The 27,603-nt window shown below is 35.5% G+C and overlaps 1 protein-coding gene across 1 annotated transcript in view; it reads right to left on the bottom strand.

Moving 5' to 3' along the window:
* Positions 1-229: 229 nt before the first annotated feature.
* GABRA2 (gamma-aminobutyric acid type A receptor subunit alpha2) overlaps positions 230-27,603 on the bottom strand; it is a 68,785-nt gene continuing 41,411 nt past the window's right edge. The window contains exons 5-10 of the mRNA XM_085322885.1: positions 23,664-23,884; positions 21,205-21,287; positions 18,222-18,365; positions 17,205-17,357; positions 7,940-8,142; positions 230-553 (exon numbers count right to left, since the gene is read on the bottom strand). Coding sequence (XP_085179011.1) covers positions 245-553; positions 7,940-8,142; positions 17,205-17,357; positions 18,222-18,365; positions 21,205-21,287; positions 23,664-23,884 — 1,113 coding nt within the window. The 3' untranslated portion in view covers positions 230-244. The remainder of the gene's footprint in view (positions 554-7,939; positions 8,143-17,204; positions 17,358-18,221; positions 18,366-21,204; positions 21,288-23,663; positions 23,885-27,603) is intronic.

Raw genomic sequence — 27,603 nt, 5'->3', positions numbered from 1 at the left:
CATAGTTTAACAGAACTCCCCTGGGTATAGCGTTTAAAGAGCTGGCTATATTTGCCATGGGTGCTATCTGTTTACAGATCCCATGAATTAACACTGTGTCCCTCCTTTGGAGATACACAGGTAAGACATCTATATACACACTGTACATAATGGTTCACAGATTAGCAGTTATTAGTCGTACTGTACATAGCAAACAACCTATCTGATTAGAATGATGCTTTAAGTCCTCAGTGCAATTCAGATTTTAGGTTGATGGGGCAAAGCCAAGTAAGACAGGTTCCCTGTTTAAATATGTAGCCCAATACACTAAGTTAAAAGTACCAAATAAGACTGGAAACACTATTCTAGACATTCTGTCAATTTTGCTAACACTGTTGAATGTCTTCTTTGCTTCTTGTGGCTTCGCTTCTGGTTTTGCCTTGTTGGGTTCTGCAGTTGTAGCACTCTTGGAGATGGTTGGTAGTACTGAGTCCTTGGTAATATTTGGAGCATAGTTGGCAACAGCAACTGCATAGGCATTGTTTTTCTTAATGACAGATGCTTTTTCTTTTTTCTATTGGAAGACAGCATGAAATTAAATACTTATTGCATGGTATATTTGCCAGATCAGACTTAATAACATATAATTTCAAATGTAGGAAAAAAAAGTTAGYATGTTAAAATAAATACCAGGAATTGTATAGTGTTAAATTCAAATATAAAGACAGGCACTTTCAGGCTATCCAAAATGAAGCTAGGGGTAACATAATAATGTTCTAAAAATGTGGACTCTTTTACACTATCAAAAGTCCTACAGAAGTTAGGTGAGGAAGGGTCTGTTACTGTGATTACAAGGATAACTGGAAAAGAGTCAGTCTTTAACTGCTTTGTATCTTGGTCTTCATAACAGAATTGCAAGATTTTTAATATACTCTCTGTTAAGAGGCTAGAAGTTGTGCATGGATGGATTGGATAAAAAGACTGGCTGGCATTATAATAAAATGAAAATCAAGCCATCTTTCCCACATAAATCTAGCATTGCTATTATGCCATATGCAATATACCATCAATAAATAACGGAAACGCTGTAAGAGTCCAGATTTTTAAAGTGATTGTGGAGAAATGTGTGTCTATAAATAAATAAATACAAAAAATATACACACATATATGCATATATGTATGCATATATACACCTTGAAACTTATACATGCATTAAGTAATTTATATGTGCTAATAAGGCATAAGATCTCACAATATCAAAAAATAGGGAAAGCAGAAGACTAAACTATTTTTTCCTGCCCTTTCTAACTACTGTTTCCATTACGCATCTACAAAGATACTAATCCGGAGTCAGAGCAGGCAGGCAGGTAGATTGGCTGGCTAGCTGCCAAAACACAGCTATTTGTATAAGATGTGGACTAAGAGAGCAGTAGTTTTTAACCAGTGAGGACTGCTCTTTCTCACAATCCCTCTAGGCCGAGACAAAATAATWTAGCTAAAACGTTTAACTACCATTCCTACTTTGTTCCCTTCCACCCTGGCTTACTTCATTTCCTGAAGTGGAGCACCTGATTTTGAAAACACTACCATCTTTTTCGTTTGACTTTTTTCATGCACGTTAGCCTAGTGATCATTACTTAGTTTTCAGATAGTAAAGGGAAATGTTTAAATAAAAACAGAAAGTTTTTTCTTTGGCATTTAAAACAATAATAATACCAAACAAGTACATTTTTTAAAACTCATTCAATTTTTTGGTTTAACGTTCCTTTGACTACACACAAAATAAACAAAACCATTGAGTCTGATAAACTTTTGCTTTAAGCTGTTAATCTGAAATATGAACACGAAGGGAAACGTAGACAGGCAGATAAGCAGACACACATGTATGCCTCATCACTTTCCAGCTACGGGTCTGGTAGYTTTAAACCCACCATCTCGGATGTACTGACAGATTCAGAAAGATCTGAAAAATACACATAGCTGGCCTAAACAAGAACAACAAGGAAGTATAAGACCCACGATCTATATGACTGCTTCAGCCTGACAGGGTTCAAACTAGATCTCTCAAAACTGCCCTCTAACCTCAAAAGTAGCAACTGTTCTTGGAGGGAACAAAAGGAGATATTGCAGGAGAAGAGAAAGCGAAGGACTTCCCACCCACTTATTGAAATTGGTACATAATCCAAAAAATGCAGGATTATGTATTTCATATATTAAATGTATTTTTTCATAAGTTTTATATGTAAAACTGCTATAAACTTTGTACATAAAATCTTACGTATTTAATTCTAAGACATGGAAGATATTTCTAAGACATCTGATCTAAGAGATTTAATTTCTGTCATTGGAAAGAGATCGTAATCAAGAGAGAGGATGACTCCAGCCTGGTAGTTGCAGCAGTGAGCTGGGAATTAGTCCCAGAATAACCGTTTATTTTTCTAGAAATTATTCTTTAATAAAAATGCATAATGGTGATGAAAATAGGTATTAGAGCCTAAACATGACAGGGCTGGGCTGAGCTGTCAGGAATTACAAGAAGTTCAACGAAGGGGAATGTCCTGCATCTGGGGAAGAATAACTCCATGCACCAGTACAGGCTGGGAGCTAACAGACTGGAAAGCAGCTTTGCAGAGAAGGTGCTGGCAGACAACAAACGAGGCAGCAGTGCGCCTTCGCAGCAAAGCTGGACAACGGCAACCTGGGCCGCGTTAGGAAGGGCATTGCCAGTGGGTCGGAGAGGTGATCCTTCCCCTCTAGTCAGCCTTGGTGAGGCTGCATCTGGAGTGCTGGGTCCAGTTCTGGGCTCCCCAGTAAAACAGAGACATGGACATACAGGAACAAGTCAGTGAAGGGTCAGGAAGACGATTAAGGGACTGGAGCATCTGACATATGAGAGGAAGCTGAGAGAGCTGGGACTGTTCAGCCTGCAGAAGAGAAGTTTCAGGGTGGGATCTTATCAGCATGTATAAATACCTGATGGGGGCACTAAAGGGGACAGAACAAGACTCTCCTCACTGGTATCCACTGAAAGAGGCAATGGGCACAAACTGAAATACAGAATACTCCACTTAAACATAAGAAAATAACTTTTTTACTGTGAGGTTGCCCAGACAGGTTGCAGAATCTCCATTCTTGGAAATATTCAAAACCTGACTGGACATAGCCCTGAGCAACCTGCTATAGCTGACCTGGCTTGGAATATGGGTGACTGAACTAGASAGTCTCRAGAGGTCCCTTCCAACCTCAACAATTCTGTGATTCTACAGGATCCTGTATGTTTTCAAATGGGTAGGTTCAGCCATCTGCAGCCCAATGGAGCAGGTGTGGGTATAGACAGACACAGGTATGCACAGCTCTGTGTGTGTTTTCAGACAGATACATAGATACACACACTAGCTCTGCAACGAGATTGATGTTATAAATGTTATAATTGTTACAAATCAGAGTTCTGCAGCAATTCCAAACAAAGAAACTACTATTAATCTGTGTGACAGACTGGAAGGAGTTTCTCTGGAAGGAAGGCAGCCCATATATAATTTGGAAACAGGCAAGCAAATGTCTTCTGAAGCAATGCATCTCTTCTACAAGATGAAACAGATGAAGAAATGGTAACTTCTGACTCATTTAAGTCACCAACTGTTGTATTGTTTTGATTTGTTTTTTAATCTAATAGAAGTGGCCCAAGTGAGGGAATTCTTGTGACACTTCCCATGCAGATGCATTACTATTTTTTATTTCCACTGGGAGGCATCTACCCATTTTCTAACACTTGTTCTAACTAGTTGCAATTTGCTATCTATCAGGGCCATCTAAAATGCTAAAAACCTCATAGTCAAAGGTGCTGCCTCAAATGGCTTCTTCAGGGTTAGTTTCAAAAAAATAAAAAAAAAGAAAAGAAAAAAAAAGAAAAAAATCTGGGAACAGAGACAAAAGGGTGGATATTCAGCACTGTTTATTAATGACTTTCAGCACTGTTCACTAATGACTGGAGTGTGAAAGAGGGATGATCAGAAATGTACCTAATCCCTGTACCTGCTTTTCTGTGAGGCAACTGCTGTGCTAACAGAATTAGATGGAATTTCCATATAACACAAACACAGATGACTGTCACTGGGCAAATATATTTCACTTTACTTGGCAAAGAATAAGCCTGATATCACATGCACAGATGCATCTGACAAAAATAATAAAAGATTGTCAAATCAAATCCAGAGAGGAACATCCTAGTTAATTTGTAATTCCTCCCTTTCAGACACCTGAGTTTTAAAAAGTGTCTATAATCTCATTAATGAGAGCTGTATAATAAAGATGAACTAAACATAGTAAGACAAGCTATCAATATGTTAAAGGTTTAGCTTTTATTTATTAGAGAAGTCTGAAGAAAACAGAGAATTAGACATTTCAATGATATACAAATCCTAAAACGAAAAAAATAATTTTGTTCCTAAAACAATTTTTAAATACTTGAATAATGTCTTATTTTAGTTAACCATGTGTATTTTACAGGTTTTCAGAATATCTGCTAATATTTTCAATAGACATTAAGAATGGTTCAAGAACAGTAGAGAAGGTCTAATACTAAAGAGAAGGGCAATGTGCTAGCTCTTCAAGGATAGAACTAGATCCCCTAACAAATGCGCTTGTTTCCAAGTGTAGATTCCCAAGGACTATATCATCTATTTCATTATCAAAAAAAAAGGAATTTCAGAATTTCAGAAGATATACAATTCATATGTTGCTCATACTGGGACACTTGAATTTTGCTGTAGAGTAACTTCCCCCAGGAAGGAACACTATCTAGCTGTTAAACTGCTGCCACTTCTAAGATCATGCAACAACACTGTTAGGTTAATTTAAAGGAACAGCTAAAGGATGATCAGATGTTCATAAGGGTTTTCTACATTATTACAATGCAGTGGCAATGTGCCAGTCAGAAAAGCCTCCTGATATGCTGATAATCTTGTAGTAAACGATTCAAGATCTATTTCTAGAGTGAGTGGATGGATCTTGAAGCTCTGAATAGTTCATGCCCTTCTGGAAGCCACAGAGGAGTATAAATAAGGTACTCATTTTCTCTCATTTTCCTTTACCATTATCTGAACATTTTGCCTTTTTATGTATTGTGCCTTATGCACTGAAAGTGCTGAGAAACCACTGGTTAAATAAACTTTGCTTCATATCTACCGTTATTATTCAGGCAGCAAATAATATTGTATCTTATTTTKGGGGGGAAACACACAAATTTGAGTTTTCTTTGTCATCAGAATTCCTTTTCCATTACTAGAATTCTCATTCTAGTGGGAATTCTAATGGGATAACATAAAATTACATAATATAGTAAGTCACTCAAGACAGGAAGTCACCTTTATCATTTATTCTGTGTTATTAAAATGATGAGTTATAAAGCTTGACACAAACCTAGGAGTATCACCAGTTCATTTTGTTCATCAAAAAAGTAAGAAATTCTGTCAGGAATTTCAAATCTTTTGAATGCCATTATTAATAGTTTCTAAATGGAATATGTGCATCCAGTTGTTTTCTGATTCTTGGCTATCAGAAAAATTAATATACATTCTATCTTTCTGTACTCTCTTTCCAAATCAAGTGGATTAAATAATAATAAAGCAGTCAGCCAATATGACCTAGCTAAATTTTCTGAATAATTAGATAAACAGAAGTGATTTACATCTGCTGAGGTCAAGAAACAAGTCAAACAAGTCAGACAGTTCCCAATACAAAAAACATGTACTTGGGAAGTACAGGGAAGGTATGTTTTTGCTCCAGACAGAAAATATATGGGCTAAATCTTGAAATTTTCAACAAGACAAAACTTTCTGTTGCCTTCAACAGGAGTTTTGCCCACTAATATCTAAAGATTTTTCAGGTTTAATGCTGTATAAATTCAGAGTCCAAACATACAAAAAATTGGCATATGGATACTTCTTAAATAAAATCCACTATCTGTTACTGCAATTATTGCTCTAGATTCAGGATCTCTCCGGAAATTATTTTTATAGCATGACAATTCTGAGTTTTAACTTCATATCCTTCACATAGCAATTAAGCTCTTGTTCCACTCTTCACAGATAGACTTTGTTGTTGTTGTTGACGATGACAATGACAATGATAATAATAATAGTAATAAAATGTTTGGTCAATTCAGATTCTTTTGAGGCATGACAAAGTGTTTTTTTCAAAGTCAACTCAAATTTCTCAGGTGGCCTTAAACTGTCGAAGGCTAAATAATCATTTAAAGGTATAGCTCAGTATGACAGAAGTAAAAGGACGTAAGCTACTCTTTCAAAAGTGACTACACAAAGCAGGCTGCTGTAAGAGTAACAGCATAATTTATTCTTGTTTACTAGGTTACCAGTAGTGGGGCTATCCATAGTTTGATTTTGTGAATGCTCCTTCAGTAACAGTTCTTGAAATTTGTTCCAAGTTACAAAAGGAAAATTTCAGACTAATCTTCAACCAATACAAAAGATCACAATTAACCTTGTTGGTGAAATCAGTTTCAGATCTCTGACTTGCCACATACATGTCCCAGAATAACACCCTTCATTGCTATGCTTTATTATTATCTCATTCTCTGTAAAATGAGAMTACATTGGTGCTTAATAGCACACTGATGTTTTATGGGAGTACACATGAAACTTGAAGAACACCTTGTAGCTTAGTTTTAAAGCATCTCTAAAAGCAAGGATATTAGTCACATTTAACATGGATTATAGCAATATCCTTGCTGTTTCTGGAAAATAAAGTTACACTCTCTTAAATCTCTTCCTATCAAAATAGAGGATTCAGAAAATGCTAGAACACAAAACCAAGCAGAAAAGTTCTTGGGACAACACAGGCAAACTTGTCTCAGGCTCAACTACTGAGATCTCTACACTGAGGCTTATTGAGAAATGGTCATATCTGAGAGAAAGGCATGTAAAGTATATCATGGTCAGAGCTAACAATAAATATATAAAATTAAATAAATAAAAGCAATAAATGCAGAGCTGAGATTTTTATTATTTTATTTATTGCTGCAAGAATGTATTTATGATTTTACTTGAGAGAAATTCAGGCAAAGCAGCAACAAGGGCCAGTCACTTAAAGAAATTCATTTTACATTTGTAACTCAAATAGCGAGACGTTTAGGACCTTGCAACACAGCATGGTCACAAGGTAAAACATAATAATCTTGCCACTCTGCTAGGCTTTCTTGCTAACTACTAGGAACATTTTCCACTTTTTTGAGAAACTTTATCACAAATCTCTCATCACAAGACTAAGCTTCTTATTAGATGATAATGCAATGGAAAAGAATAAATTAACTACTGCTAGAAAATAAAAGAGCCTCTTTTTGAAAAATAGTCAAGAGTTTGTAGGAGTTCAAATTTTTCACAGCTTTCTGGCAGCTAGCTCATGAACCCATATGCAAGTTCCACAACATTTTATGAAATTCCAGAAAACATAGTTTACAAATTATTATATCGCTTGCTCTCATATACTAGATAATATAGACAATAAAAAAATAAAAACTTGATAACGTTGAAATCTAAATGATACAAATATATATTTATTTACAAATCTCCCAGAAATTTTTTTCGTATTACCTATACTCCAACTCTACTCACTTCAAACAAAAGGATCGATGAACAATCTGACTTTAGGGTTTGGGCAGCTATTTCTGATGAGGGACTTTTCAAAAGATATAAATCATTTACATTTCAATGTGGTTCAAGTTTCAAGGTAATACTAATAACAATTAACAGAAAGGTATTTCCTTGCAAAATTTCTATATGGTATTCTCAGGCCTCCTCTAATCACCTTTTTTTTTTTCTCTTACTAGCCACTGTCTTTAATTTTGATTTAATGTAACACGTATTTTTCCGTAAAAGCCAACTTTATAAAACAACCTAGTACAGCTGTTTTGTTATAATAAAGGGGTTATTTCCTTAGGACTTACCTTATCATTTACTACACTTTTTCCATCCCAGGCCCATCCTCGTTTTGTGAAGTAATTTACAGTTGCAAATTCAATTAATGCAGAGAATACAAATGCATAACAAACAGCAATAAACCAATCCATAGCTGTTGCATATGCTACTTTGGGAAGTGAATTTCGAGCGCTGATGCTCAGTGTTGTCATTGTCAACACGGTTGTTACTCCTGTAAGGGGAAGAAGAAAAAAAAATATCAGTAATTTTACTTGGATAGTGAATGTTCAGAAAATACAGAACAAAAATTATTCTGGTATTTTTGTAAAACACAATAGAAAAGCTTATCTAGCTTGGTGACAAACTGCTAGCACCATGTTAAGGATTTCAGCTAGATTTTCCTTTGGAGTATTTTGATTCTATTTTAGTGTTTAAACCTCCCCTTTTTAACCAACTGAAGATTTCATTTACAGGAGATGGATGGTTTTGGGTTTTTTTGGGGGGAGGGGGCTATCAAAACAAGCAAGAGACAAAATTATTATCAATTCCTTAATGAAATCACAATACTTCGCAGCACTACAGTAATAACAAGTAATATGCTAATATCTCTTATAATGTCTTTCTTCTTGCAGTATCCTGACATATAGACATTTCACTTAAGAAAACTTGGATACAATTGCCTAGCATACATCTTTTGTGGCTGGCTTCACTGCAATGGCTACAGGTCTGGCACCCATCTTCACTGAGAGTATCACACAAGTTGTCCTTTTTTATTAGAATAATGGTGGGTTTTGCCAGTAGCTTTTCCACTAACAACCCAGTGAAACAGTTTATTGTATTTCCAGGTTTACTTTTCATTCAGGTAACACAGATTTTTCTCTAGAACAGTGCAGTGATTCGAAATGGCCAGATTATTATGACTACATACGATGTGCCAGAAAGTAAGATTTGATGATCTAAGAAGACTCTTCTTGTACTGTAGTAGGTATTTAAAACACTTTATAATACTTTTGTTCTTAATGAAGACTCAGTAGGAGGCCATAAATTATTCTCCAAAATTAAAAAAAAAATACATGAGAGGAAAGGAAGAGAAGATTATTTTTCTGCATCATTTTTAGCAAGCAGAACCACACAACCATACACACAATCATCATACCTTAGGTAAAACAGTCTTCTCCACCTCAGGGTAAATCACATTTAGACAAAATAAACCATTTCCTTTGTGGTGCTCTATTAAAAATCTCTCCAGAATGAAAAGCAAAGCAAAGTGATATACTTAGCACAGATCAACAAACCCACACACCATTATGACAGCAAAGGAGCTTTGACAGCAGAAATGTTACTAACAGCACATCTCAGCTTCAACAACTACAAATTCATAAGATTGTTGTAACAATTCTCGAGAGGAAGGAGTCACTATCTCCAAGCTAGATCGTCCACTGTTAGTAATCTGTGACCTAGCTTCTGCAGGGTAGACCAAGCTCATTTTCTTTTCTTTTTTTTCTTCTACAAGGCAAGTATTTTTAACCACTGTTTGAAAGGGAAGAAACTAGCAGTTAGGTCCACTCCGTCCTTTTCTGGCTTTGCAATTTCCATTTTTTCTCAATCTGTAAAAAATCTCCCTGTCTGAGGGTGCTAGAAAGGATGACAGAGCAAAGCTAAGTAGACTCAGTCTCAGCCCTGCTCTTCCTTGAAACGCTTCCAAAGGCTTGTGCAGCAGGGAAAACAAGGTACAGAAACATCCTGCTAATTGCATAGAGTATCCAGACACCTAAGCTAACATAATTCACCCATTACTAGTTTTTTAGCCTCCATGCATCAAAGTTGTTGCATTTACTCCGGAATCAGCTGTGGCAATTATGATCTATTAGCCCATAAAATGAAAAGGAAGCAGACTGTATTGTAAGAAAATATGTAGACTATGTATTTTGTAAAGAATTTATTCACTCCTAACACACAATGTATGGCTTAATTATTTTTAGCATCTCCAGGAAAAAGGCGCACCTATCTTTCATTTAAAATTTTCACATGCAAATTTTAGCACAGGTCCCAAGCTACAGATAAGTCATTTTAATTATTCAAATGCATCAGTAAGGCGATTATTTCTCAAAGGTAAGGTGACCTTATTCCTATGCAAATATACACAGTTTCTAAGATACTGTTCTGTTTAAGTCCTAACTTTTAGAATAAACTAATTTTTAAGTCCCAATGCCATAGTCAGAAACCTTACTTAACTGCTGACCTTTTCTAGTCTCTATTAAAACATCATGAATTTATATCTTATATCTCTTACATATCTTATATAAGACATATATCTTATATGTCACCAACTGACATTGACAGCTGTCAATTTCTCTAAAAAGTACAGCAAGCCACTTTGTTTCCCAAATGCTAATCAATCAGTAGATTGCCAGACAGTTACCAATTTATTCCRTCATTCTATATATTCAGTGATGGTTAGCAACAGAATTCACTTAACCTGAACGAAGCGAAAGAAAATGGGACAGGAGATTCAGGCTATGACACTTGTCAGTTTAGGCATCTTTAGTATTTTTATACTTGCTATTCTTAAGTCAACACAGGTGACCTTGCACGTAACAGTTTTCTTAAAAAAAAATCAGTATGAGCAAATATCCTGTGATAAAAAGTACTGAATGGAAACAACCTGCCTCTTTGTAACTGTTGAACCTCAGAAGACTAAAAAATTATTCACATAGAGGAATAAGTTCAACTTGTAAAACAAAATCCATTTATTTCACAAAGATTAACTTAAAACTCCACAAAACCCGTAAGTTGACCAGATCTGAAATTTGTTTAGAGCCTGATTCCCAACGGCATTATATATTTCTTAACACTAGTGAACTCAAATTTCTATTAAAAAATGGCAAGTGGAATGTTGTCCTGCAAACTGAGGCAGTCAAAATATTAGAAGAAAACAGTCTTCTGCCCCAAAATCATGCATTAATCTGAAAAGCCTAAACGATATAACAGGCTATGTAAAGACTGCATGATGTCTCTCTGTAATTTCTTTAAAAAAGGCTACTGTTTATATACAGGTGAACTACTACAACTATAGCTCAACATAGAGCAAACATAGCAATGTATAGATGCTAGAAGGATAAATATGATCTTGTAAGACACTACCAGCAGTCATCAGTCTGACTTTAATTTGAACACAGTGAATCACTGCATTTGGCATGGAGGAGGAAAAAAAAGGATGTGAGGGAAGACAAATGTGACCTTACAGCCTCTACCTGCCAGTGTATTACATATGTTTCTCATGACAGGATGCAATTCCAGCCATACTGTTCCTCCCTGTTCCCCTATACCAACTGAATTGGGCCCATYCAGGATAAATGTCCGAACTCCCTTTTCTTTTCTGCATAGAGAAGGGGATTGGATGTGTTACAGAAATCCATTTCAATTTAGTATTACAATGCCTTACCCCTCCATTTTGTTTGTTTTAGATTTGACAGAGGAGTGCAACCACTACCATACATATTACCAATGAATTAAAAAAAAGTCACTTTCTTTTGACATTTCCCTTCTCTGAAAATATAAAGTATTTTCTACTTGCCTGTAAATATGTCTCCATATTACTACAACTGCTGTTCTAAGCAATACTTGCATCTAAATGCTAAATATTCTCTACCACTACAGGTTTATTCATTCCAGGCAACAACTGGAGTTGATTGCCTAGGATTTATTTTTCATGCTGCTGACTTTGAAACTGCATCTGTTCACTAGAGAGAAGATCTCCCTCTCCAGGGCCATTAATCCAACACCTTTCACTGGCATTAAACTTACAAATGTAAAAAATACCAGCTCTATCATACTCTGGATTCCAAATCAGATGGGTGCCATTCAAGATATGCTTAAAAGAGACAGCCATCTTCAGCCAAATAATGTCTGTCGCTTAACAGTATGGGGCACTCAAAAACTAAGGACTAAAAACTAAGAATATGTACCTAAGTGTATACTAAGTTTTAAAACTGAAATCTGACATGGCAGCTAGGTTTATGCCCATTATGTATGCAGAAGTTCCTTAATAGGGACAAGTTCTTCTGGATTCTAATTTTACCTCTTGTATGTCAATTATTTTTTTCTAATTTGAACAGATTTTAGTCAACTAAATCATATCCTGACCTTCTGTCTTAGAATGTGGACATCTCCTTTGAAAATGACAGCAATAGGCCTCAATAACAAACTACTAAAGGTCAATTTTGTAACAAAATATGTACTTCAGCTTTGCAAATAGTTGGTAAAAAGTCCTTAAAGTATGTTCCAATTCTTATAATGTTACTGTTTCTGTCATGTTACTCTTCCCACAATTTTATCTATTTACCACAACACTTTGAAAAGATGCATGCAACGGTTGAAGAACATATCACTAAAGAACTGACAAATGCCATATTTTTAAATTAAGAAGATACTCAACCCAGTTCAAAAACTAAACAGATTCATAACATAACACAGTAGAAAGAAAGGACTGTTGTCCCTTTTACAGAAATACAGATTACTACCTAATCTTAGCACCTCAGGAGTAAATGGCTAGAGGTTTAAACATAAACACAACTCGGGATAGTGTAATTTTAAATATTATGCCATAACATTTGGCTACACATCATATGGGGGTTTTTTTTCTGTTTACCTAGTAAATACGTATTGCTTCAGAATAGAATAAAAAAGCAGTATATGTTGACTCTGCTTAGACACAGGCAGATAAGTCTAAATGACACAGAGAGATTTTAGAAAATAGCTGAAGTTCTCTGTCTTCCCTTCCTGCTAATGGGACAACACAAAAGGCCAGAAGCCTTCTGAAATAGCATGGAAGGCCAGGGACCATAACATTATATCTTTCCAGGAAATGTACAGTCAGTCAGTTAAAACCGCATATGGGTACATATGGTATTTACCCTAGATCCAGTACAACACTTATATGATTATGCTCTTTTGGAACATGAGCTAGTATCTTGGCATACCACCGAGCGGGGAAGATATATTAGTTTGTCTGCAAACAACTCCCGAGTCTCTAACCAACTGCTGTAGGCTGCCAGGTATGCAAGCCCACAGTGCACCAGTAGTTAAACAGTATTATGTCTGCAGTGAACAGAAATTCCCCATTCAGAAAATAAAGACTGAAAGTGGTAAATGCTGTGATGTTTCCAAAACACAGAAGACAACCTGCATTCTGCGAAAGGAGAATAAAGATGGTTGGGATTTTTTCAACAAAACTGCAAAAAAAAAAAAATACTTTGTATAAACAGAACTGTTCATAAGGAAGGGTATACCTCATTCAATTTTCCGTGCAAAAATATCTATAGATGAGACTTAGGTTTGTCTTAGGATGCCATTTCTATATTTGCACAACAGAAGAAGTGAATTTGTTTCAGGTTTGAATTTTTTGTTTGCTTCAAATCACAATTAATACAGCTTCAGAAAAGATAAATGAAGAAGAAAACATAAGGAAAGGAAAACAGCACAAATGTAAAATGAACAGAGACAACAGAGTTCTGACAAAAGGACGAGGCAATATGAACTTAAAATTCTTTATCTTGGACAATGTACTAAAAAGTAACAGACATTATTATTTTTGGACAACAAGTTGAGTATGAGCCAGCAATGTGCCCTTGCAGCCAGGAAGGCCAATGGTCTCCTGGGGTGCACTGGGAAGAGTGTTGCCAGCAGGTCGAGGGAGGCGATCCTGCCCCTCTACTCAGCCCTGGGGAGGCCTCATCTCAACTACTGTGTCCAGCTCTGGGCTCCCCAGTACAAGAGAGACATGGAGCTACTGGAGAGAGTCCAGAGTAGGGCTACGAAGATGATCAGAGGGCTGGAGCATCTGCCCTGTGAGGAACGGCTGCGAGAGCTGGGCCTCTTCAGCCTGGGGAAGAGAAGACTGAGGGGGGATCTTATCAATGTCTATAAGCACCTGAAGGGAGGGTGTCAAGGGGACGGGGACAAACTCTTTTCAGTTGTCCCRTGTGACAGGACAAGAGGCAACAGGCACAAACTGAACCACAGGAAGTTCCGCCTGAATATGAGGAAGAATTTCGTCACTGTGAGAGTGACAGAGCACTGGAAAAGGTTGTCCAGAGAGGTTGYAGAGTCTCCTTCTCTGGAGATACTCAAAATCCCCTGGACGCAATCCTGTCTAGCATGCTCTAGGTGACCCTCCTGAGCAGGGRRGTTGGACTAGATGATCTCCAGAGGTCCCTTCCAACCTTACTGATTCGATTCTGTAATTCTGTGATTATTTTTGTTCTTGCCTACTGCAGAGATCAAGGAATACACATCTAGCTACATACCTGTTAACACACTCATTCCTATCCTGGGTGCATTAAAAGACACAGGTTATTATAGCATTGTGAATTACTAAGAAAACTAATTTCTACTTTTTCTGTCACCTACTTCTAGTACTGCTGTTCAAATATATATGCTTCTAACTGTTATGATCTGTTAAAAATGAAGCGAGAATTTAATAAGCTGTACAAGATCAGTTTTTCTAATACTGCTGACACTAAATGCATAACAGTAAACACATTACTAAATGAAATAGATTGCAATCTTGCACTAAACAAAGGTATTATGAACCAGACTTACTTTCTTTCACTAAGAATGCAATCAAGTACCTTTCAAATTTATCTGTTAGGGAAAACATATTCAAGACTTATTTAATTAACGTTGGTAAAACTTTACTCTTCCAATAATTTAAGCAAAGTAGAAGCAATATAACATTAGACTCTAATTCATTTGGGATAGCTTAGATCAACAATATTAAATAGATGCCATAAATGAAAGGGATTAAAGAGCTCAACTATAAAAGAAGCTTCATTATACCAAGTCCTTAATGTTAACCTACAACTTGAAAGTACATTTTGTGAGGACAGAAAAGAGAAAGAAAAACAATTTCTCTCAAGTATGAAATACTAAATGGTGCTTTGAATAACTTGAAGTTATTTTTCTTTGAAAAGAACAGTACTGGGGCAGTTAATCCTTTCCAGAACTCGGTAGCTTTCAAGAAGTTACTTGAAATATGTTTTTCACAGATTCTGAAAAACTTTTTATCAAAACCACTACCTTGTAATTTTTAAAATTGCTATCTTTATTATGTAATACAAATAAAATGGATATCTAGCAAGTGATTACTGGCATCCACATAAAACCAAAAAAATAATTAAGTACCTGTAGTATGAGCTTCCTGTGGCACTGGGTGGAACCTACCTGAAAGTACCACCCGAACAAATGAGATTTTGACAACATCTGCCTAACTCTAACTGGGGAGATTAATTCAGTATGAGTTGTGAAAAATAAAAATCAGTAGATGAACTTTGTTATGAAATTGTTGCTAACTTCACATTTTTGTAGCACAGTTAGCCAGGAAACCAGACAGCAACAAGAACCTCAGTGACAACTGTTAATTGCCTGTGGTAAAGAGAAAGTCAAGAAGATTGGCCTGAGGTTACATGATTTGAGAGACCACTGGTGGTGGCTTATGCTTTGGTTTAATCAAGGGTGTAGCAAATAGTTAAGAAAATATCTTCTCAGGAGACATGCGACCCTGAGCAGAAGGCTAAGCCCTGAGGTACAATCACTGCATGCAGCGACCAGGCTGCCAGCCAGAACCCAGACATACCAATGCCAAAGTCACTGCCCTATTCCCCTGGGTTCATGGTGATGGCATAAGCTGTCCTGGAGGGGATGAGGCCTTGATTGGTGTGAGTGTGAGGGGTATTTGTGTGCGCACGCATGTCTGTCTACGTGCTAGAATAGAAATATTAGAATAGAAATTTCTATCTACCTGCTATACCCATTCCACTTAGTAAATAAATTTTAGATTATGTTAAAGGACCATGTGGCTCTGTTCTTGCAGCCACCCCCTCAATTTGCCCAAGACATCATGAAACAGGCAAGACAATCACATATCACAACTATTCATTATTCATATTACACTAAAGCCTGGGAAGAGTAAAGMAACAGGCTGTTATGCAGACATTAATTATTTCCCAACAACATAAATTAAATAAAAAATGAACTATGAAAAAGAGGTATGCAGGAAGGGACATAACATTCCAGGAGAATAATCTGTGCCTTGCTGATGATGATATCAGAACAGAGAGCCCATTTTAGGAAGAGAAGATGAGAGATTATATTTTTAGAAAAAACAGATACAGTATTCTAAATGTATAAGTAGGGATACAGAAAAGGGTAAACACAGCAGTATAGAAGGATTTGATAGGGTATTTGCAAGGCTGGCAAACAGGAAGGGGAAGGAAAGATGCACAAAAAATATACTGTGGTAAGTAGAAATGTCAAAATTGACATAGGACTTTGAAGAAACAAAAAAACCCTGTATCTGCCTGTGACTGCTCAAGAAAACATGGTAGAATTATGGTTCCACTAAAACCATTGACTCATTCCAACTGACTTCAATAAGGCTCATATCTGAATCTGCACTTTTTATGATACGTTGTGTGGCACTTTCTCTAACAGGAAAGATTGTGAGTGCTTTGTTGTGCATCATACTTAATATGTATTTGAGCTTGCCTTGTTATTTGAAGAGTGCATGATGTTTACAGAGAACTAATCATATGATTTTATGTAGCATTTTTGGTGACTGATTTCATGCAGACATTACTTTCTTTTCGTAGCGCTAGTCTCTTTTTCTTTAAAAGCAAACAGACTAAAAGAACTGTAAGTTACACAATGAAGAAAGACATTTGTTACTTTGCTTTGATAAAGAAGAGAACAATATCTTAATGTAAGGAAACCACTATTTATCTGCACTGTTGAAGCTGTTCACTGCCTTACAGTGCACTCCAATATGAATTAGTAAGAAAGACTGGCCCTGACTCTCAGATTAGGGTCTGTTTTCATGAACTGCAGCTTGCAAAGTTTAAAACAACTGAATAATTTAGGTCTTTAATTTGTATCCAGAAATGCGCTTAAGTACCAAAATATTTTTATCAATGTCAATGCAACATTTCAGAAAATAATCTAAATTCACTTTTTAAATAGAAAAATATTTTCATATTTTTAAATCCTATGAAAACTTTTTCCTGTTAAAAGAATAAAGAATATATAGGCAGTTCTCCTATATGCTAATCTTCAAAAACTTTGGGATTCTCTGTAAATCTGTAAGCTGCAGATGAAAGCTGTCTGGACTAGAAATAGCATTACATTCTACAAACAAACAAATCTGAACAAAAAAGGCCTTTGCCAAGCAGGTTTCAGAAATGCTTCCTAAAAGTTTCAGGTATTGCAAACAAAGCAAATGTCACTGAGAATACTCACCAAAGACTGTCCTTGCAGGTACAGACTCTCTGTTCAGCCAAAATGACACTTGAGAGAGAATGACAGTCATGATGCAGGGAAGGTAAGTCTGAATGACAAAATAACCAATTTTTCTCTTCAAGTGAAAATGAGCTGTCATTACTGTATATTCACCTAATGTGCAACAAGTAAAAAACAATGAAAAAAGGTTATCATCCTAATAAATTCCATTTCTTTGGCAGAAGAAAGTTTGGTATGTTTATGTGAACAAAATGCACTGTGGTTAATTTGCACAAACCGTATTTTACGTTAGCAAGCATCCTCCAGAATACAAGCTAGTTTTTAACACTGAACACAACTACATGTTATTCCCACTGAACTCCAGGAAAGATCAATACTCAATCTGCACAGTATCTTGTAGGAATGATTTCTTATTATCAGGAAATACTGTAAACCATGACAAGAATTTCAGTCTTGTAGGCTCCTGTATATACCACCCCTTTATGTTCACATAAAAGCATGTTAAGGCCTTATTCTACAGTCAGAAGGCAAGTAGGCGGGCCACCACATCCCTGCACATACAGGAAGGTTTTGTCTATTAAATAGTCTATTAAACCAGGTAGACTAATTGAATGTTTAATAGCAAAAACAAGAAGAAAGGAAAAAAAACACTGAAACTAGCATATTTTACTATTTAGTAGACAAAAAAGTGCTGTTTGCTGTGCTAAATTAAAAGAACTATCCAAGGCTTGGATTACAAATAAAGTATTTTATCTGTATTCAAGATTAGGCTCAGGACAGCATATCAAAACAGTGACTGGGGACTAGTTCCCCTCTACTATCACTTGTTACTTATGAATTTGAAAGAATCAGTAAAGTGCCCATGTATGTTACTTGTACGTACACATCAATAAATCATGCCTCATATCTCACATGTTGTAATAATTTCATTTCATGCAGCCTTCCAACACCAACAGCAATTCCTAGTGTTTATTACAGCCAAGCAATTGCCTTTTTCTTTAAACATTTTTTACTAACCTGTACTTGATTTAACTGTCTCTTTTCCAATTGTTTGGCCTAAAAGATCATACTGATTCAATCTTGAACCATCTGGTGCCACTTGCACTGAATCTGAAGCATTGTAAGTCCAAATGTATGTCACTTCTGAAGTTGTGTATGCATCTGTGGRAAGTAAGATAAAAAATTTTGTCAGCAATTTAGACTAAACAGCTTCCATTATTTGCAACATCAAAACTTATATAATTAGGAGAGTTACTTAATTATCTTCCCCAGAAAACCCTAAAATGATATGGTAAAAAATGATTTGGCCATTTGAAATAACTTTATTGTAGGCTGAATGCCTATTGTAGCATGGGAACAGGGCACTGATCTGTGATCTTATTAACCACAATTTGTTCCTACTAAATTAAATGCAACAGATGTTAAAAGACTTATCAGAGTACATATTGTATGTATTCCAAAACCTATGTTAAGCCAGATTAAAAAGACAACGAAAAGAATAATTTGTAAGATGGGGGACATACTGAATTTTTGGAAATTCATTCATGTTTTGTTCTAACCTTCAGTTGTCCTCACTCTCCCCTTTTCAGAATGTATCACAAACATTTTCTTATTAGCTGGAATTCATACCTAAAATGGGATGGCATGTTCTGTAACAATGCTCCTAAAAAACTGTAGGAGCTCTRTGCCTTAGCATTTATTCCCTCTTAAATTTCACTCATTATCATGGAATCTCTTTGCGGGACACACCGAGATTATGTGTATGTTCTGCACCTTTTTCCAGGCTAACACTCTACTAATAAAACGGAGTACGAAAAGTACGAAAAGAAGAGGTTAGGCCACTGATGGAAGAAATCGTGTATTCATTCTCACTGATTACGAGAGGTACATTTTAAGTCCTATCCCATGACTGTAGTGAAGTAAAAAAAAAAAAAGAAAAAAAAAGAAATGAAACATTTCTGCTGGGCTGCAGRCATTTTCACTTGAGAAATCTCTGGAAGCCCGGAAGGAAGCTTCTTCATGCAACTGGCTATAACCTGCACGACTGACAAAATCTAAGAGGATAGTTAACATTATCACACACTCTAGTAGAGACTGTTAATACTTCCCTTCTAGATCTCCAGGCTCCAATAAGAAGGTCTTTGCTCTGATGCAAATAAGCAGTCTTGCCAGTTGCTGATCTGACCCCAACTCCCCCATTTTTGTTAGATTTTTTCAGTGGGGATGAAGAAAGGCAATCTATTAAGCTACAACTTCTCCAGTACATTCAATTTGGCTCTTCTCTTGTGTGTAACGAGAAAACGGAAACATTCTTGAAGGCTGATGTCTTCCTAGCAATGTAAAATTAGCAGCATGTGAAGAGCTGTGACAAATGTATACTACTCGTGGACTTGCCTCAGCTAAACTAAAAACTTTCAGTATTCCAGCTTATTTTTAACGCTATTCATCATTTAATTTCTATCCCAGAATAAAAGCATAGTAATCTAGAAATGAGTTCTCAGTAAGGAAATAAGAAAGAATGAGACGGCTCTTCAAAGGGACCAAGAATATGAGCCCTGTGGATAAGTAATAAATAGGGTGGAGCATAGTTGACTACAGGAGAAAAAGATAGCTTTCCTATAATGACATTGCTCACAGTTTGACATGGAAGGATGCTTTATAAACAGAACAAACATAATCGGACGTAGAACAAATTAGTAAAAAAAAAAAAAGAAAGAAAAAAAAGAAGAAAAAGAAAAATCACACAAAGTCCAAAATACCTAGTAAGAAGGCTTTCAAATTTATGAATGCAAATGAAGGCATAATATAAAGTAGCCCTTTGGCCTGATTACTGGTTTCATTATTATGTGATTTTTAAACCGTTATTTTGAGGCTAAATTTGGTTTCCTAAGTTTTCTTTTTTGAATTCAGAGTACTAGTTCCCCTCATAAATCAAACATACTTTACACTATGTGCATGCATAAAAGTATTGTTAGTCAGTAGTTGATTTCACTAACATCTCTGGTATTACTTATTTAAGCATAGAATATAATACTTAGAGCAAAAGAAGGCTTCATGACCAAAATGTTATTAATTCTAATGACCTTTTATCTCTATAGCTAAGATCTCCCGAAGCATCGTCAGAAGCACAGACTTGGTTTAAGGTCCTTCCTCCCTAAATCGCCCCCCTCAATACCAGGGAAAAGGGACCTATTAGAGTTGTGGACAGAGTGTGCACAATGCTCTGATAAATGATGAGTCTGGTGAATGATGACATTAGTGACAGCATAGCATCTATTTTGCAACCTGCAACGGCTGCAATTAATATAGAATCGGCTAGAACTCAAGGGTATTAACCACCTTCCTCAAAAACCCATGTCCTTTTCTGGGGCTGATAAAGAATCTAGGCTGCAGCCACAGAAAAAAAGAAAAGAAGAAAAGCTTTCTTCATCAAGAAGAAAGAATGCAATGTAGGTAAATGAAACTGTAGAAAATAGAAAAATAATACTAGTGAGATCAAAGTCCACTTTTTAACACGAAGTTGGGCTAACTAGTGAACATTTTTATCACAAGAAGCCATCTGTTGTTGCCTTCATTGTTTAAGAATATAAAAACCAAATATCATTAATAATAAAGAGAAAATAAATATTTCAATAAATGAAAACAAATGTTAAGGCATTCTTCAAAGTCTTTAATCTGGTGTGCATTAATACAATATGTACATTTCGCACACAGATCTGCATTCATCAGTATGATTTGGTATACCGGAATGAAAATAGATCAGTGCAGTGCTGAATTAGGTTCATAGTATTTGTTGATAAATGGAGTCAAGAAAGCTCTAAAATACATTAAAAGACACAACAATGAATAGAGAAAATATTTCAATATGTTTGGTTACAACTTTAAAAAAGTACTCTCTTGTGTTTCAAATTTCTCTTATATCAATTTTGTGAAACAAAGTGATGCTGACCAATGTTAGATATTCACTAACCAAAGTCTATACTTCTGGTTCGGTACTTACAGCTGCCAAATTTCAGCGGGCACGAATGAGCATCCATAGGAAAGTCCTCCAAGTGCATTGGACATTCAGCTTGGACTGTAAGTCTTAAAGTCAAAAGCCCGTTATGCATTTAAGTTAGTTAGCAGGACAAGAAATCAATTCCACAAAAATGAACAGAGTTCATTCTGATTTAGGAGATGAAACTGAAATGTTATATTAAACTAATTTGAATTTAAATCAGCTCTTGCTTATTCTATGTGTTCCTTCAGAAGATATTGACTTATCACATGAAAAACGTAAAGCATCTGACCTCAAAACTGAGAAAATGCCATTTAAATGAAAATATAAATTATGTAACTGCATGTTGTTAAGAACAGTCATTTTCCCCTCACAATATTCCAAGGTACATATGTGATAACATGGCTCTCAAAAGCTCATTACAAAAGCATACAGAATATAGCTGATTTACCAAAGGACTGTGCTCCATAGTTTTCTGAGAACTTTTTTTACAGTCTGAATGGAAGGTGTATAAAAAAGCATTTGTGGGTTTTTTTCAAAAGATATATTCTTAGCCATTCTCCATGATACTACTGATCAGAATTTTATTTATATTTAAGCATGATAATATGTTAAGAATACATTAATTTTTGTTCATTTTTGAAATATTACTAGAAATATCTCAATATTAAATATAGGCATAAATACAATAATTTAAAAGTTTGAACAAAACTTTTGTCAGACTTTTGTTTTTTCAATATATTTAATTCAAGAAAAAAGAAAAAGAACTACTCTATTCTTTTTTCTTATCCTGTAAGTCACCTCTGGGTGAAGATTTTTGGTGAAGATTTTTTCAGCATTTTTCCATCTCTCTTCATCCATTCTCAAACATTAGCTACATCTTCCTGTACTGCCAGTGGCCCCCAGTCACTGTAATCCCCACTATGTTCTACTATCCTACCTTCCCTTCACCAAAAAACGTTCCATATTTCTATTCTCTCACTCCCCAAGAATTTGGTTCTGAAATTGGGGGAGGTAAAGAGGAGAGAGAAGAGTTAGAAAACAGCTGGATGCATAAGAAAGAACTTCATGAACAATCTTATAACCTCTGTTATAAATCACACTATCATTTCAAATACGAACAGATAAAAATGGTTGTTTAAAATCTATAATATGAAAGCAGTGTAGACATGAATCTCATATCTTCAGAAGCAATATATTTAGAAGTCATGAATTAAAAGTAATAGAAAATGGTCTGTTAATTCTAGCTGACATGACTGATCTTATTTAAAAAATAAATCTTCAAAATTTTTTCAAATTATACTTCTTATTATTTATAGCGTATGATTTGAATACTTCTTGGAAGGTAAAAATTTCGGTTTATACWAAGACAAGTTCAAATATTGATTCGAGCCCAAACAAAAATACTATAAATGAGGTCTCAATTTATTTCTAGGAAACTATTCTGAGTCTCTCCAAGAACCGTATCATTCAATATGATTAGTAGTTATGCATCAACACTCAGTACTGTGATGGCTTGGGTGTCATACAGTAAATCAGGCTTAAGGTCTGCTGGCATGGCTGAATGGCAAAGATTGCATAATACATGTTTGCTTTATGGCTTAAGCTTTGTATCTTACTTGAGCTGGGGATTTTAAGTCTGCTTTCACAACCAATTCAATTTATTAAAAACATTCAGAGAAAAACAAAGAAAAATAAGTTAGTTTCTGAACATTTGAATAAAACAGTTTCAATGATATAGATAAAATTATTGCAAAAAAATCAAAGAAGAAATTAGTCTTACAGAAATATTGCTTATGCCTATGAACACATGCTGGTTTTATAAATTATTTTCCAACCAAATTAACAATTTATTTTACTAGCTAAATATTTATCTTAGCTGCTAATCATGCACAGTATGCAAAAATTAAAAATTAAAACTCTAAGTAAAATATTATAATTAGATATACAGAAACTGTTATTGGAGAGAAAGATCTGTTTTCCCCGCAGTTCTTGCTGGAAAGAATTTAAGCTCTTATTAACCTTTTCTTCTTCCTCTTTTTGTTGCCATTGATCTCAATAATAAATTTCCACAATGGCTCATGTGGTTAATATAACGCATACATTAACAGGCCTTCAGTAGAAATCACATGCTAGTTTAAACATTCTAATGTGGAGTTGGTAAACTCTGAGTATTTTAACAATTCTTGTACAATATTTCCCATCTAAAGATCTCAAAGTAGGTGGTCAGTATCTTTTAATGTATTTACAAGCATGAAAACTGAAAAACCATGCAGGAAAACTAATCTGTCCAAAATCATCCAACAAACCTGTAGCAGAAATGGAAACAAAACACACATTTTTCTAGTATTGTTTCTGCTGGGCTACAAGTAAGGAAAGTCTTCTGGGAACCTTATTTAATTGCTATTTGAAAAAATATCAAAAATAACAAAAATAACATGAGAACAGATCAAAAGGCATACCTCATTGTGTATAAGAGAGTTCCATCATCTTGGATTCGTAGAAGCTTGTTTGGCATTGTCATGTTATGAGCCACTGACTTCTTCCCATTGTGAAAAAATGTATCTGGGGTCCAGATTTTGCTGGCCATTAAGTTGTTCAATCGAAGAATATTCATTGGGCCCTTAAATTTCAATCTCTCATCCTTCCATCTCTGACGGAAGAAAACATCTATTGTGTATTCCTATAATGGAATAAAGATAATTTTTGACACAATGAAACATTAATCTCCTTTTTGAGTATCAGAAAAGAAAAGCACTAGTCTCTTGGTAAAACTGTATGATAGGATGAAAACTCATCACATGAAATTGTACAATACTGAAAGGAACTCAAGATATTAAGGGTATGATATTTGTCTTCATGATTGCTAAACACTGTTTGCATTTTGAACCCTTCCAATATTTAGATTTCTGCAGCTGGTACCCACTATCTGTGGGAAAGATAATTTCAATAAATACTGATATTTTACATTAAGCATGAAAAAGGATACAAAAAGATATTAAAGGATATTAAACGGTCCCTGCAGTAGATGCACCTGTAGGAGAGTAATCCAGCATTTCAAGAGCACAGAGAATGGGTGAATTTCAAMTGAAGGAAACAAGACTATCCAAAATGGGTACAATATATTCAGCAAGATTGATACAAGAGAGATTTATTTCTGAAGGAAAAATAAACCAGTAGTAAGGCCCTTCTATAGTTATGGATTTCATTAGCATAAGCATATAGACAAGGAAAAGTGGAGTCTAGCTCTTCCTTGAGAGCTGATGAACAAAAGGTGAAACATAACCTGCTGAAATCTGTTCATATGCAAGGACTGATAAACAGGATTTTACTTTGATATCTAATATTGTGAAGGAAGTGTAGTCTGAAGAACAGGATGCAAGAAAAAAGCAAYTGATGACCTACACTGGATACCTCTGTCACTCTTGCTAGATATTCCATCTGCTACTTTTTGTTGCTATTCTAAATCTAAAAAAAAAAAAAAGATACTGATTAAACATTGACAGTATAAGGTCATCAACTAACTTCAAACTGTATGTGTAAATTGATTGAGGAGTTTGTAACTGTGAGCACTGCTTATGAACTGTAATTCCAAGAACATGAAAAATTTGTAGGAAACTGTATGATGCAGTGGCAAATGTTAGCTTGGTGCAATTTCAGTTTTGCTGGACAGATGAAAACTGGATCCMTACTGTCAAATGATCAGTATGTTATAACAGTCTGTACCATTGCAATTACTTTGCAAATGCAATTGTTTAAGTAAATTGTTCTATTTGTACGGTATCCTTGAATGGAGCTTTACTGATAAAATCCAAACAGCATAAGGAAGAGAGCTAAAAGTGGTTTCAGAGAACTTATTGGATCCCATCACTTTTTACTGGCCGCCTTGAGCACTGGTTAAGCATCAGTTTGCTTCAGTCAATCATATTGTTATACAAAGGACTGCTGACTGAGTAGGCAACAAGAAGCGACAGACTGCCTTTCCCAGCAACACTTCCTCTGTGAGCCCAGGAGCTGGCAGGATCTTTTCCAGATCAGGGCCAGAGGCACAGAGAAGCAGGTGGAAGAAGCATTCTGCTGGCTGAAAGAACATGGCAAGGGCAGGGGAGAAAGCAGTTTTAACCAGGAACTTTTAATTTCATTTGCACATTATACTTGATCTTCTTCTGTGTCTAATCATTGCCAGAGACACTCCCTCTTGATGCCCATTTCTCTACGACAGACCATGTTGAAGGGTCCTGTTTTATCTGCTGATTTTATATTGCTTATTTCCTAAATAACTTATGACTTAAAAGCCTATATAGAAATTGTAAATTACTTACCAGTCCCATTATACACCAGGGAAAATTAGAAATCACACAAAATCAAGGACTATCAAGGGCAGCAGGAACTGTGTGCTTGAAGACACAGTGGAATATATGAGATCTGACTAGAAATACCAGGTAATCCAAAGAAAACAATTGCCTAAAATCTTCCTTATGGTTTCTGTCTGAGAGGTTTTGTCCTATTTCAAATAGATAAGCTGTACTGAATATTCACTAAAAGAAATCATTGCCATATATCAGAAGATTGATGGTTGGGGTATAAAAAGTGTGAAGAAGAGCCTGAGGGAATAAGACTTCAAGGGCCTTCAAAAGAGTCTGAGGAAGCAGAACTTTGAAATCCCACTGCAGTTCAACAATAGTGTGTGATAATTCCTGCAAGTTCCTTTGACAAAGATCCCCATACACATGGACAGATGAAATATGTATCTTAAGTTTTTTCAATGTGTCCATCAATAAAGAGTTTCAAAGGTCCTGCTTCTTCAGTCTTCTATCATTTATAGAGAGAATTACAAGAGCTATAAAAGAGAAAAAAAGCAGGAAAGAAATGCCACCAAATCAAAACAGTACCAATTCAAAAAAAAAAACTCTGATGCATGGCAACTACCTAAGGAGAAGAATAAGCAGGGCAGAATCGGAGTTGCAGCCTTGAAAGATCCCACTGATAAGTCTATGACTGATTCACAGGTAATTCTAATTTCTCCACTGGCAAATTTCTGTTCAATCCACACCGGAAATCTTTGTTTTACGGAACACCCCATTTAGAAGATAGAAAAAGGTAATAAAGCTTTAGTAAGAATGATCATGTCCATCTCTTCCTTCCACTCACTGTAACAGTAATAAAACCTCATGTAGTTCTTATATAACTTTTCTTTCTACAGATCCCAATGCATTTTGCAAAAGACTTATTGGGATCTCAGTTTTATATAAAGGGAAATCAAGGCACTGGGATGAAATTAACTTGCATGACTAGCAGCAGCAAAATACAACCCTAACTTCTAATATCCTGGTGCTATATTCACCGATCCAGGTTCCTTCATGAACCAAATCCATTCTACTTATGATCATGAATATCCCTACAACAATCACTATACAGAACAAAAACATAGGAAACTATTCAAGTATTTTGAACATAAACAATGTGTTAAAAAGTCAGCATTCACCAAAAGATTACATAAAGATTTTGTAATTATCCCCTATTTAAAACAGTAATCACTTTGTCATAAATGTCAGTAATGCTTACTTTTCAAGCAAGGCTAATATTCTGTTAGAAACGCAAATCTGGATTCTAGAGACAAAGACCCAAATTAATACCTGATATCTGTTTTATACAATCTACACACAGTCTCCTATATRAAAAAGAAACGTGTCAGCATTGGACAGTACCAAACTATTTCCAACATAGTATCTCCATAAAATCACAAGATCTTACTTCCAAAATTATAAAGGACTTCTATGATGATTTCTAGACATTCAAATGCTGCTTGCTGATTTGTGCCTCAAATGCTTTCACAGCTGGACTCTAACACAGTACAATTAAACATAAACTGTCAAGTATGTATTACACTAGCCTCTATGAAATTTTAGGGATAGAGAATGAGATTCTTATTACAGTGCTAGAAGCACTGAGCCTCTGCCAGTTCACTAGTCAGAAGAATAAAATGGTGAAATAATTGCCTTCCTCTTTTAATTTGTAATAGTTGGGGCTGACTTTCATAACATAACTAAAGACATTAGTATCTCTGGGAGAAGCTTTTACTGACTTGGGTATAAGCAATCCTTTTTCTTTACAGGAAACAATTCTTTATTATTAAGGCTAGATTTGTACAGGAGAAATTCAGTTTAAAAAAATAAAAAATTACTCTCATCCTCTCAGCTCATGGTTGGCAGATTTTGGCAGTCTTTGCATCTGGAGTAGAGATGGAAGTGTTCCAAACACTTTAAAAATTGTGCATGTCAAGTAGCAAGCAGTATTGCCATGGCACAGACCGAACATTTTATTAATCACCTCCTGGAACACAGCTTTTTATTTAGTGAGCAGTTCAGGCCAGAGTTCCTCTTGCACACATTTTTCTGAATC

This window comes from Rhea americana, unplaced genomic scaffold (assembly GCF_003343005.1).
Source record: "Rhea americana isolate MKP2758 unplaced genomic scaffold, rheAme1 scaffold_8, whole genome shotgun sequence".
NCBI classification, from domain to species: Eukaryota; Metazoa; Chordata; class Aves; order Rheiformes; family Rheidae; genus Rhea; species Rhea americana.
This window is presented reverse-complemented; position numbering and strand designations above follow the sequence as displayed.